Source organism: Charadrius vociferus, unplaced genomic scaffold, assembly GCF_000708025.1.
Source record: "Charadrius vociferus isolate BGI_N301 unplaced genomic scaffold, ASM70802v2 scaffold819, whole genome shotgun sequence".
In the NCBI taxonomy this organism is placed as follows: domain Eukaryota; kingdom Metazoa; phylum Chordata; class Aves; order Charadriiformes; family Charadriidae; genus Charadrius; species Charadrius vociferus.
Genome location: NW_009650062.1, coordinates 793,321 through 806,415, shown reverse-complemented (window position 1 = coordinate 806,415; position 13,095 = coordinate 793,321). Strand labels below are relative to the sequence as shown.

The 13,095-nt window shown below is 55.3% G+C and overlaps 1 protein-coding gene across 1 annotated transcript in view; it reads left to right on the top strand.

Moving 5' to 3' along the window:
• The first annotated feature begins 5,762 nt into the window (after nucleotides 1-5,762).
• Nucleotides 5,763-13,095, top strand: part of AHCYL1 (adenosylhomocysteinase-like 1) — a 9,788-nt gene continuing 2,455 nt past the window's right edge. Inside the window, 13 exon segments of the mRNA XM_009891730.1 lie at nucleotides 5,763-5,868; nucleotides 6,253-6,396; nucleotides 7,186-7,286; nucleotides 7,584-7,686; nucleotides 7,947-8,041; nucleotides 8,922-9,028; nucleotides 9,111-9,227; nucleotides 9,445-9,508; nucleotides 10,977-11,065; nucleotides 11,546-11,616; nucleotides 12,087-12,181; nucleotides 12,266-12,364; nucleotides 12,950-13,018. Coding sequence (XP_009890032.1) covers nucleotides 5,778-5,868; nucleotides 6,253-6,396; nucleotides 7,186-7,286; nucleotides 7,584-7,686; nucleotides 7,947-8,041; nucleotides 8,922-9,028; nucleotides 9,111-9,227; nucleotides 9,445-9,508; nucleotides 10,977-11,065; nucleotides 11,546-11,616; nucleotides 12,087-12,181; nucleotides 12,266-12,364; nucleotides 12,950-13,018 — 1,245 coding nt within the window. The 5' untranslated portion in view covers nucleotides 5,763-5,777.

The window sequence follows — 13,095 nt, the reverse complement described above, 5'->3', positions numbered from 1 at the left end:
TCGAACCAACCCAAGCGCGCTGGCACGGCCACGCTCACCGGTTCCCCCGGCCCCAGCGGGGCTGCCGCCAGCCCCGGGGCCAGCGTGGGGGAGAGACACTGGGAACGTGTGGCCAGTGAGTTTGGGATGGCTTCAGCTCTTCCCCCAAAGAGGGGGGTAAACGTGGCAGGAGGTTGTGGGTGGCTTTGGGGAGGGCTTTTTTCTCCTGGTCACGAAACGTTGGGGTCCCGTCTGGAACCTGGGTGGCCTCGGGAGAAGAAGCCAAAAGAGTGCTGTCCCCTCTTCAGGGAGGTGGCACAAGTAAACCTGCTGCTCAGCTCTTCTTTTTGACATAGAATAGAAGAAAAACCTCATGCTGGTTATTTTATTTTATTTTTTTCTTCCACTGATGCGTGGCTGAAGAGCCCTCAGCCCCTGGGGTGCCTCTTCCCTCCCTTTGCTGCTGCGTTGACTGAACATGGTGAGTTGCTTCTGCAAATAAGTGGATTAAAACAACTTGTCGGTGTGGCAGGACCCAGCCCCTCGTGAGAAACCAGTTGCAGCTACCCGGGAGGAAACGGTGCTTCTGCAGATAACTAATCCTCGGCGTTTGAAGGGGTCCGTCTTCAGGTCTGCAAAACTCAGCCCTGGTTTGTGCCGATCGGGTCTCATGCGCGAGTGGGGCTGGTGGAGAGGATGAGAGCTGATTTGAGCTCTAAAGCGTTTCCAGTCTGGCTGAATTTCCAGGAATGACAAAGAAATGATGAACTTAAAAGACGGGTCACGTCAGGGCTGCCTGAGCTGCGTGGGCAACCGGCAGTGCCCTCCCCGCCTCTGCCAGAGAGTTTTTGTTGAGGAGAGGAGATTAAATAAGGGGAATTGGCTGCCCTGAATGATCCTGGTCTCTGCTGCTGCTGGCTTTCTGCAGTCAAAGGAAAGGTCCCAGGACCCTGGATCCTTTCAGGCTTTCTCCTGGGAGGTGCAGAAGTGGGTTACAGAGAGTTTCTTGCTTTCCAGGCGGTTATGTTCCCGCGAGAACGTGCTCTGCTCCGATTTTGCTGTTTCTCCTTGGACAACCGCGTTGTGTCACCGCGTCCATGGACGTGGTGGAGGAAACGTAGGAGGTTGGAGGGGTTTGGGTGGTTCAGTGCTTCCTTCCCGTGTTGGGTGATGTGCAGAGCCTCCTCTCATGCCCCAATTACTCTAGGGCAGAAGTGGCTGTAGGGGCACTTCTTTTTTACACCACTCTGAATGTGCCATCACTCACATTGTCCCTAATGAAAAATAATAATAATAAAAAAAAAAACAGGTTGCTAAGGCAAATCTGGTGGTGGTAGGATGGGAGCTTGGAGCCGTTCCCCAGCACGTGTCCTTTCCCCCCGTGGAGCCTGTGCCTTGCTGAACGGGGTCAGTGTGCGGCCCCGGGGGTGGCTGTGGGTCGGTGGATGCTTTCCAAATCCTCCTCCTCCTTCCTCAACCTTCTCCGTCGCTGTCCCCCGAGGCTGCGCGGGATGCAATCGGGGATACGGAGCACGGCGAAAGAGCTCGAGCATCCTCTCTGGAGCCTTTCTGGGGATGGAAAGAGTTTTAAAATTAAAAGTGGGGTCGTCTTGTGCGAGAGGGACGTGCCTGGCTCATCTGTGCCCGGGGTAAATCCAGCTGGATTTACAAAGTCCTCTGCAGCTCAGAGGTGGGAGGGGAACTTCTCTTACTCGGTAAGCTCAAAAAGCTGCTCTCTAGCCTGACTGCTGGGGAAAAATACAGGATAAACCATCGAGGATGGCACACCCAGCAGTCACGAGCTGCCGGTTCGTTTAGATGGTAGCAGTCCAGATCTAGAATCTGTTTGCCCTTCCTATGTTGCAATAATTAAACAAACGAGGCTGTATGTGCCCGGGGCACGTGTGCCGCTGGGTTTGGGACCGCCCGGCCAATGTGCCCACGTATGGGCAGGTACCTTATAATGTAGGGAGAGGCTTATTGGAGCCGATCGTGTAGCTTCACGGTGGTTTTTGGAAGCACCAGGCAGTGCAGCCAAACAGGGTGGCCAGTGTTTGCCTTGGGAGAGCCCAGGGTTCCCTGGCACCTCTTTTGACCCCTTTTTTGGGATGCGGTGCTATATCAGCAAGGCCGATGCTCCCTCACGTCGTGCCCAGCCGTGCCCAGCGCCTGGAGGGATGGTTCCAGCTGAAAACGAGCGGCCGTTGTTGGGAAGTGTCGGATCTCCGTGGGAATGGGCACGGTCGCGCCAGGTTTCGCAAGGGGAGAAAATGTACTTCTGGCTTGGCAGGTGTGACTGGGAGCAGGCAGCGTCGAGCGTTGCTTTGCGAAAACTTGGCAGGAGATGTCAGATCCTGGTGTTTTCCTACGAGACATCTCCCCAAAAAACCCTGCTGTACCAATCCTGGTGCGGGACCCCAGCCCTATCTCCTCCTGGAAGCGGGTAGTGATGCTGGAAAACACCCCGGCTCTGTTTCTGTGCAAGGAAAAATCAGTGCTGTGTTGTTTTGCCTCCTCGGTCATGAATTGCTGGGATGAAAAAATATTTTCCTTGCTCTTAAACCCTTGTGCTCCACCCGGTTGGAAAAGCCGCTTCCAGCAGGGTGAAATTTGGGATGCGATTCGCCATCGTGCTCTCCGCAGCCGCACGGTCCCGATCCCAGTCCCATCTCGCCGCGGCCAACCCGGCTTTGGTCAGACACAGCCGATTCATCCGCAGCCCCTGGCCGGGGATGCCGTTCATTCAAATTCCCATGACAAGCCGAGGGATTACGAGATTTTCTCCGTCGCCTTAATGCAGCTAGAGAGCCCGGCACGTGGAAGGTAACGCAGCAGACGGTCACGCACGTCGCCAGTCAGCTCGGTCGTTTTGCCTGACTGCGGACACCCGCCGTCCTCCCTCATCTGCCTCTCGGCTGGTTGCCGGACGCCGCGCTAATTTGCCGGGCTCAGGGCTCGAGGGGGAGGTTTGATGTGCAAACAGTTCCTTCGATTCGGAAGCTGCTTGCAATGTTTGATGATAATTTTAGACAGGGCAGATTTTGCTAAGCTGTGGAGTTCAGATGAGCTCTGGTAAAGCCACGGTGGGGATTACTGTGGTTAATTCAGCACTTGGTTTCTTTAGCAGTGATTTTTTTTTCTCCCCCTTTTTTTTTGCAAACCCTGTGTTTCTAGAACTGCTGTTTCTGCTAAGAAGTGGGACTGTGCCTTGGAACTGGCTCAACACCCACGGCTGGTCCTCCGCAGGGGCTGATGGTGTCCGGTACATCTCGGTTGTCCCGGTGATGTGGGGATGGCATGGAGCTGGGGAGAGCAGCTCTCCATCCCCAACCTCTCCTTCCCATCGTGTCCCAGACGAGCTTTGCTCCACGAGACCCTGCAGGCAGCACGTTTTGCTGCAGGGAAGTGCCCTGGTCTGGGGTTCCCGTGTTCTGGGTGCTGGAAGCAAGGACAGACATCCACCTGCGCCCTGGGTGGGAGCAGAAAAGCCTGGGTTATCTAGGTGGTTTTTTTTTGTTTCCCCTCCTGGATTCACCTCTTCGCTGGAAACCTTTCCCTGAGATGGAGAAAACTCCTCAGCTAACACTTTAAGCTGTTTTAATGCCGGCAGCTGTTTTATGGGGCACGTTTACACCCTCCGGTTTGATGAGTTGCCAGAGGAAGAGGTGGGTGCCAAAGGGTGTAAATCTTGCTGTTCTGAAATTGCTGATTTCCCCTCACCACCACCACCACCACCTCTGGAAATACCCACGAGCAATACGCCGGCAGGGGGGGTGGCACAAGCCTTTCTCACCCTTGTCCGGGGAAGACTGATCCAAGCACCAGACCTTGAACAAATTCCAGCAGTATCATTCCGTGGTTGGGAAACTGCCGGACCTGCCAGCTCCGGCCCCGCACCCCGCGGACACTGCTGTTACCTGCCTGGCGTTGCTTGCTAGAAGTGCTTCTGCACCTCTTAATCTCTCGGTACCGGCTCTCCCAGAGGTGTTGTAGGTTATGATGCCCTCCAGTTCCTTCCTCTGTACCAAACGACTCAAACCAGTTGTGAAACCAAACTTGCAAACTCCGTTTGAGCGTTCCCCTTCCTTCCACTAATGCAAATTCATACAATTTGCGTCAGAATTGCCACGGCGTCTGCTGGGAAGTCTGGTCTGGGAAGCAGATGCCAGGCTGGAATGTATCCAGTACGGAGGAGCTGGCTAAAAACCTTTTAGCAGCGGCACCCACAAAAATGCCTGGGATGCCTGGGTGTGATGATGGACTTGATCTGGTGCTAGTCCGTTCCCAGAGGGGAATCTGGAGTCACCTCCATCACCCGACGTGTCCTCCCTTAGACTGAGCAGTGGATTTCGTGTCCCTGTTTCCCCTCCTGAGCAGAACACCATTGATGCTTTTGGCCCATCAGCTGTGTTTCTCCAGGAACCGTGGCTCCAGTTTACAGCCCAAACAGCCATACTGGTGCTGCAGACCCCCCCCCCAGACCCAGATTGTGCAGATTCCTCCTTTCTGGAATGGATCATCTCAACTAAATAGTTTAATTCTTCTCCCCTTGAAGGCTGTTTCCCGCATCAAAGCTCTCGGGGAGCTTTCGGGATGGTTGTGGCATGGAAAACCCCTCCTCAAGGCCACTGTGGCCTGTCTCTTTCCATCATCTTGATTTCTTCAGGACTCTTCGCGAGGTCTCTTGGGTCTGTGGGGATGCTTTGTTAATCCCACTCCCTGCAATGACGTCTCATCCCTGTTAAGTGGCAAAATTAAATCCTGCAGCGACGCGATCAGAGGGAAGAGGCCGCGCCGGGGTTCTTTGTCAGGGTCTCCTGCGTGGCGGCGTGCCGGGGAGGGGGCATTGAACTCGATTTGCTGGTGCTTTTCCTAATTCCCTTTCGTCTCCGTCGTCTTTCTCTTGCAGAAGCAGCAATAAGGTTTTTTGCTGGCCGGTCCCTTGGTATGAGTGCAGCAGCTGAGCAGTTTGGGGCTATTTTTCCCCTCCTTTTGGCCCAACGCACTTGAATTTGATGAAGCAGGGGTAGGTGCCGGAGCCTTGAGTTGCCTCTGGCCAAGAGAGGAAGGAGGGGTGGCTCTTTTAGGGCTTCTCTTACAATGGAAACATCTGTAATGCAGAGGAGACTGAAAGCCAATGCAATGTCAACTACTTTTTGTTGAAACGTTCTCTCTTGCTGAGGTGTTTTCCCCCTGCTTTTAGTGTCGATTTTGGAAGGATGCGCTGTGGTTTTAACCTGCGGGATGCTCCGCTCCTGGGGAAGAGCCTGGTGGCACCAAGGAGCTCAATTTCTGCTGGGGACCACCCCAGCTTTCTTGCTGCTGCGCTGTTGGGGCAGAAATCCGTTGGGACCGGTTGGGGTTGGAGCAGGGTCTCTGCCTGCGCAGGGCTTGGCTGGTGCGCGCTGCACGGTAGTTGTGTTGTACAACCAGGCTGACTTTCTTGGAGGAGCCTCAGGGAGCCAGAGATGGGCTAAAGGGGATGTTTCAAGACTCACTGGGTGCTTTTTATTTTATTTTATTTTTTAAATCTTCAGGTTATAGGTGTAAAATGTGCTTTAACCTTCTGGTGACAGAAATGATCAGGTGGAGGAGGGGGTTCAATTTTTGGCATCTGTAGCCACAGATCTGTTCCTTGATGCATTTGGTGGCGCTCATTTCTGTGACTACACTGGTCAAGGTGGACCGAAGGGAGCCACGGGCCCATATAGCCTGGAAAGGTGATGTGCCGTAAGAAGCACCCCTAATTTAGCGCTTCTCTCTCTTTGCGCTTTCAGCAAATCCAATTTGCAGATGACATGCAGGAGTTCACCAAGTTCCCAACCAAGACGGGCCGTCGGTCCCTGTCCCGCTCCATCTCGCAGTCTTCCACCGACAGCTACAGCTCCGGTAGGTGCCGGGCTCCTTCTCCGTGCGTGGTCCTCTCCCAAATCTGGCGTTGGTGCTGCTGTGAACGTGCTGCTCACACCACACGTCAGGATGCTCCACGCTGCTGCGTTGTACTTGGATGCGGAGGGGATAATTCTGGGGGTTCCTGAAGCTCAGGTGTTGATTACCAGTTGATAACCCAGTTATCTCTGGGGTGTTTTAGAGAACAAGAGTGCAAAATTCCTTCTGGACCTTGGCTTTCCTTAGGAGATTTGTAGTTTGAGCCATGAGTGTCTGTGTGCGTGAAAGCTGGGAAGCAAAACAAAGCTGAAACCTGCCTGAAGGGTAGGAGGTCCCCAGATTCCCCGAGACCTGGGGTAACACGCGCTCTTCTCCTGGCTTTAGCTGCCTCCTACACGGACAGCTCTGATGACGAAGTGTCCCCCCGAGAGAAACAACAAACCAACTCCAAAGGCAGCAGCAATTTCTGCGTGAAGAACATCAAGCAGGCAGAGTTTGGGCGCCGGGAGATCGAGATCGCTGAACAAGGTAAAAGTGGAGCGTGGGGTTTGGGGGGCTTGTGGTCAGGTTGCTGTCTTCTCCGGAGACCAGAGGTGAGCCGTAGCAATTCCCACAACTCTAGTTACAGCCTTGAATATACCCCCCCCCAAATCAGCAGATTATTTGAGGAAGAGCTAGACGTGACAGCAAGCATTAACGGTGTGGGGCATCCATTTTCAAACAGCAGCAGAGCTCTTGCAGGGTTTAACGTTCTGGTGGCTTTGGATGAGAAACCTCGATGGGCAAGGATCTTGCAACACCTTCGGAAACATAAAAACTGAGAGTCCCAACCCCTTCCCCCGGGGCTTGTGGGAAGCCGAGTTCCAATTTCCAGTGGGGTGATTGAGTAACTTTGCTTTCGGGCTCCTTTTAGACACATGCAGCCAAAACTGTAGAAGGGGAAGATAATCCAAGCACACTTAGAGCGGCTCGTCTGAGATGTGGCAGCACTGTTTTCATCTTCTTTAGGTGCTTCTCCTTGATGCTATTCTGCTGCAGGGCTGGTGACTGTCCTTAGTTGCCTTCCTTGGGCAGCGCCTGTCCCAAACCTCTCTTGTTACATGGTCAAATGACAAATGACACTGGTGTTTTGATCTCATTTTGGACAGACCTGCCAGGCCAGGGATGAGGAGTTTTCTCCCCAGCTGTGTAACGACTACAGCAGAAGCAGTGGGGCTGGATGTAGCCTGGGGGAGACCCCAGAAAGGGGAGCAGGTCTGGCAGAGAGGGGCCTCCCTGGACTAAGCCCTCGTTAAACCCCCTCTTTTCCTTTTACAGACATGTCTGCTCTGATTTCACTCAGGAAACGAGCTCAAGGGGAGAAGCCTTTGGCTGGAGCTAAAATCGTGGGCTGTACCCACATTACAGCACAGACTGCGGTGAGTGGTGGCTTATTTGGGGCATCTGGGGTAGGAGAGACCTTTTTTTTTTTTTTTTTTTCCTCTCCCCTGGGGAAGAAACTCTTAAGTTTGCCACCCATGGGCAATTGAAGGAGGCACCTTCACTTTTCTGGAAACATCTTGGAGAGGTTTTGCCTCCTGTATTTCCCCAGGGCAATGTTTGCCGGAGCCGATCTCTGATGGGTTCCTCGCTGCCCGTTGCACGAAGCTGTGCTTGGGGCTTTGTGTTGTGCTGGCGGAGCTGTGCCCGGCACCGCTCACCCCGCTGTCTTCCAGGTGCTGATCGAGACGTTGTGTGCGCTGGGAGCGCAGTGCCGCTGGTCTGCCTGTAACATCTATTCCACGAGACCTTAAGTGGCGGCTGCCTTGGCAGAAGCTGGTGAGTACAGCTGAGCCTGGGGCCGCAGAGCCCTTCCACCCCCCCCTGCCTCTGCAGCCGTGTCCCAGACGGCTGGTTTGGGGGATGGTTTGGACCAAATACCTTTTAGGGAGGGATAAACAGGTTTGATCCCGTTGTGGGCTGTGGTTTGATCTCTGCGTGGCCCCTTGGCCCTCCTGCCTGTGGCTTTCCTGAGTTGGCCAAGCAGGAGAGAGCTCTGCCAAACTCAGCAGATGCCAAGGATGCTCCTCTTCTTCTAGGTGTTGCCGTGTTTGCCTGGAAGGGGGAGTCGGAGGATGACTTCTGGTGGTGCATTGACCGCTGTGTTAACGTAGATGGCTGGCAGGCCAACATGGTAATGAGCCTTTTTCCGGCCCTTCCTCTTCCTCCATGGAGTGGTCTCTGGGTGCTCCTCACCCTTCCCTCCCTGGGGCTCTTCCTGGGAGACTGCTGGGGCTGCCTGGGCATCTGCTGGCGTTGTAAAAGCCTCTGAGCCCCCGTTAAAGTGGGGATCCTGGAGAATGGCAGCCGGAGCTGAGTTGGGGGCTGCTGTGGCGGTTGTGGGAGGTGCAGGGACAGTGTCCTGAGTTGGTACAGCCCAATGGCATGGGAGCATCTCCTGCTGGAGCTGCCAACAAGTTGAGAAACCACAGGACCTCTTTCCCCCCAGGATCAGCCCTATGGGAGCTGCCCCAACTGCTCCTCTCTAGACACAGATCCCATCCTACCTCTCCCAAAGAGAGAGGGGTCTCTGCGGGGGACCTTTCCTTTGCTGAAAGCAGATGGTGCCTCTCACTGCCCTGATGCACGGTCTGTGATCACTAATGATGCGATAGCATGTGTCAGGGGGCCGTGACAGCTCCCGCAGCCTTTCCTTTCGACTGTTTGCTTTCAGGGCATGAACATTGTGGCGTCCTTCTGATCTCAGCCTGTTTAGTTAGTGCTGCCTGTGGTCACGTTTCCAGGCTGCAGAGCAATAGCAGGGGCAGAAAACCCTGTTAGGATCCATCAGCTCCACGCAGGGGGTAAGAAATCCTCTGCGGTTTGGAGGAGACCCCGAGTTGCTGGCAACTAGGGGAACCCAGGAGCCCTGGCCGCCAGGCCTCTGCCCCAAATAGCCCTCCATCGGTGCCTGAAGATGCTCTCCATCTCTTTTTCCCTGTCCTGTCCTCAGCGAGGGCTTTTTCCCAGTGGAAGGCCTGACTGCTCCATGCTCTTCTTTGCCTGTTCTCTAGATCCTGGACGACGGTGGGGACCTGACCCATTGGGTTTATAAGAAATACCCCAATGTATTCAAGAAGATCCGAGGGATTGTGGAGGAGAGTGTGACCGGCGTGCATAGGTAGGAGGTTTGGGAAGGCCGATCGGGGCATTTCTTAATGGGTTGCTGCTCTCTGCTCTGACCTGCCTCTGTCCTCTTCCAGGCTGTACCAGCTCTCCAAGGCTGGGAAGCTGTGTGTCCCAGCCATGAACGTGAACGACTCCGTCACCAAACAGAAATTTGACAACCTGTATTGCTGCCGGGAATCCATCCTGGACGGGTGAGTCTAACCCTGCTCCCCATCCCCACTGTCACTCTCACACCAGGAGATTTGGCTCTGGCTCCTCTCGAGCAGAGATCGGGCTCTTTGCTGCTTTGCCCTTGCCGTGTGTTTGCAGGATCTGGTTTGGGGGGGGCTCTGGCGGCGGAGTGCTGCCCCGTGCCATCAGCGGTGTGCGCTTGACTAATCCCAACACAGGTGTCTCTCTGTCCCCCAGCCTGAAGAGGACCACGGATGTGATGTTTGGAGGGAAGCAAGTGGTGGTTTGTGGTTATGGGGAGGTGAGTTTCATAAGCGGCAGTCGATGGAGCTGTGAGTCAGCCTCCCCCCGAGCCATCCTTCCCCTGAATTCAGCGTCCTGCTGCTTCCCTGTGGAAAGACCACGTGCCCTTGATATAGGAGTAGATCAAACCTGGTGAGCGATTACCAGGGAAATCTTGCTAGAACCTGCTGGGAGGCTGCAGAACAAGCATCAGATTTCCCAGTTTGCCTGCAGATTAGCTGGGCTGCAAATACGACAGTTGCTGGGAACGCTGGCCTGAATTATAACTACCCATGGGTGCTCCCATCTGCTGTCCCTGGACTGAGTTCAGCATCCAGCCCCGGCTGTCACCGAGCCTGTGACAGAGGAGGCGGAGGGGCAGGCTGCATCTCGCTGGTGGATAATGTTCTGGCGGAGGGGAATCGTATCGCGAACTTGTAAATGATTCTGCCCTGGAAGAGCAGGGAGTTGGGAGCTGACACCTTCCCTCCATCTGTGCACTGTCTGTGTGGGTGTTTATCTTCCCGCGCTGCGAAGGGCCTGGCAGTAGCTGCAAATGCTCTTCCCGGCAGGAACACGCTTACTAATTTATTTAGACACCAGTGGAGCCCAGCTCTGCTCGACCAAGAGGCTGTGCTGGCTCTCGCCCAGGCGCTCCGGGGTGGCGTCTCATTCTCCAGCCATGCGTTGTGGTGGGAGTTGTAGTCTCCAGGGCCTGTCCTGAGTTTTACTGGATTTCTTCAAAACAAGGGGGTCCTTCCACCCTCACTGGTTTCCCCTTTGGATGTGGGTTGGAATCCCAGTTTGCCCTGCCTGGCTGTTTTCAGTAGACCTGAGGTTGGAGCTGGGTGATAAGTAAGGGTGTCTGTGAAGGTGTTTCTTGTCTGGCAGCATCTCGCTGGTCAGAAGACGGGGCTGAGCATGGGTACGTGCAGATTAACCAGGTGTTAGTGGGGGTTAAGTGGTATGGAGGACCGAACTTCAGTTTAATTTTGTAGTGAGGAGAGGGATAGAGTCAGAGATGCTGTGGTAGGAGCTCTGCTCTCCCCCGTGCTGATGCGGGGAGCGTGGGACGGAGGACCTGTCCCCTGATCAGTGCAGGACAGCTCTGAACGCCAAAGAAACCCTTTGGCTAAAAGGCAAGTGGGGGAAGCGCGTGCTCGTCCAGACTGGGTTTAATCTCCTCTTGGAGGAGACCTCAGAAGGGCTCCTGCGATGCTGGGGGCTGTGCAGGCTGCAAGCGTGTTGGTTTTGGGAAGCTTTGCCAGCTGGTGGCTGTGCTGGAGGGCTGGTGGCCTTAGAGGGGAAGCTGGGCTTGTGGCAGAAGTGCCACTTGCCAGATACATCGCTAAGCTGCTCCTGGCATCAGGCAGATGGCCGAGACGAGCATCTCCCAGCTTGGGACGTGCTCGGGCTGTTGTAGGGAAGGGATTGTAGTGCTCAGTGCGTCCCATGTTCAGCTTCCCACTGATGCTTTGCCTCGGCAGGTCGGCAAGGGATGCTGCGCCGCTCTGAAAGCCCTGGGAGCCATCGTCTACGTCACGGAGATAGACCCCATCTGCGCTCTCCAAGCTTGGTAAGATGTTACATGCTACTTGTGAGCATCTCTTTGTCTGCTCTCTGGCCTCCTTTAAACCCCGACGGAGGCTGAAATGGAGGCAGGAGGATCTGTGGCTCATCTTGGAGAATATACATCTTGTTGGGGTGTGATGGGGAAGGGCTGGGGCAGGATTCAGGGCTGTGGGGTACCAGGCGGTAGGGACCTGCACCAGCTGGCTCGGGAAGGCTGCTCGAGGGTTCATGTGGGGCTGACCGAATGCTCCACGCGTCCCCCCGGCTCCTCCGACATTTGCGAGAGCGGGTTTGACGCCGCATCCTTTGCGCAGCCTTTCCTCTTGCATCTGGCATCCCTGGGGGAGTGGAAGGATAGCCTGGCTGCTGCGTGAGCAGGTCGGAGCTGCTGCGGCAATACAGCGCTGAGATCCCTCCTGGCCTGGGGCAGAGAGGGAACAGGCTACTCCTCCTCATCGTGGTCCCTCTCCCCCTTTTTTGCCAGCATGGACGGATTTCGGGTGGTGAAGCTGAGTGAAGTAATCCGTCAGGTGGATGTCGTCATCACCTGCACAGGTAGGGATGGAGAAGGTCATGGATGAGCCTTGGAGCAGGCTGAGAAGGAGCAGTCATTCCCATGCGGGTGTCTCAAGGGCTCTGGGGGAGCAGGGGATGGAGGACGCTTTGCTGCCACGTGCTGCTGATTTTACAAGAGCAGTAGCTCCTCTCTGCCAAGAGCTTTTCCTCCTATCCCTCCCAGTCTGCTATTTGGCCACAGTCGTCCTCAGTCCCTGGGAGGAGGGACCTCACAGCCGTGTGTCCCCAGAGGTGTTTTGGGGTCTCCTAGAGCCTGGTTAATTCATGGGACCAAAGATCAGCGCTCATCCCACGTGTATCTCTGTTGTCACAGCCAGGAGGGCTCTCATCCTGGTGGAAGTTCATCTGATGTTGGCCCAAGCTGAGCTTCTCTGAGCCGAGTGCAGGGAAGGAGAAATCGGAGGGTTTCTATTTCCACTGCCTCGGGTTCACCTGTGCCCTCTCTGCAGGAAACAAGAACGTGGTGACCAGAGAACATCTGGATCGGATGAAGAACAGCTGCATCGTGTGCAACATGGGCCACTCCAACACCGAGATCGATGTGGTGAGTCTTACCGTGGCCTTGATGGCTGTGTCCACCCTGCCATCCTCCAGCGATGACTCCAGCCTCTTCCTCCTGCTCTTGCAGACCAGTCTCCGGACCCCGGAGCTGACCTGGGAGCGGGTCCGTTCCCAAGTGGACCACGTCATCTGGCCGGATGGGAAGCGGGTGGTGCTGCTTGCCGAGGTGCGCTGAGGGCTGTGCCACGATGTTGCTTTGGGCCTCTGTCGGGAAATCACTGCGTGCCAGTTTGTAACAGAGACATAACCAGGTGGAAAGGTGCTAGGAGGAGGTTCAGAGCTCAAGAAAGGGTTTCTTGTTTGGTTGGGGTTTTTTTAATTTTTTTTTTTCTTTTTCTTGAGGCAGGGGAGGTTATCATGCACCACATGCAGCCCCAGAGGTGCCATCTGGCTCCGTTCTTTCACACCGTGAGCCATCCCCATCAGCCAAGTGCCATCTGCTTCTGGCTTTGGCAGGGTTTCCCGGGCAGCAAACGGGCTGGGTGTCTCCTCTTCCCACCTGAGCTCTCCTGGCAGCGGGAGGGTCTCTTTCTAGGGACCACGAAATTTCTCTGCCTTAAAGCTAAGGGTTAGGGTGGAAACTGAGGCAGAGTTTGAATGCTCTGGACATGTAGGTGGCCCTTGAATCACTGCGCTGCGGTTGCCCCCTGCCCCTGGGAGGGGGTAGAGATGAATCCTATCTCAAGACTCGATTTGGTTTGGCTCTGGGGGCAAGTTCAGCTCTCTGCAAACTCCTCCTGCTGTCTCCTAGGGCCGTCTTCTCAACCTGAGCTGCTCCACGGTTCCCACCTTCGTTCTCTCCATCACGGCCACCACTCAGGTCCGTACGCTGCAGGGCCAGGGTGCCGAGGGGTGGAGGGTGCTCTGGGGCCTCGCATGAACCCTCGGGGTGGGGAT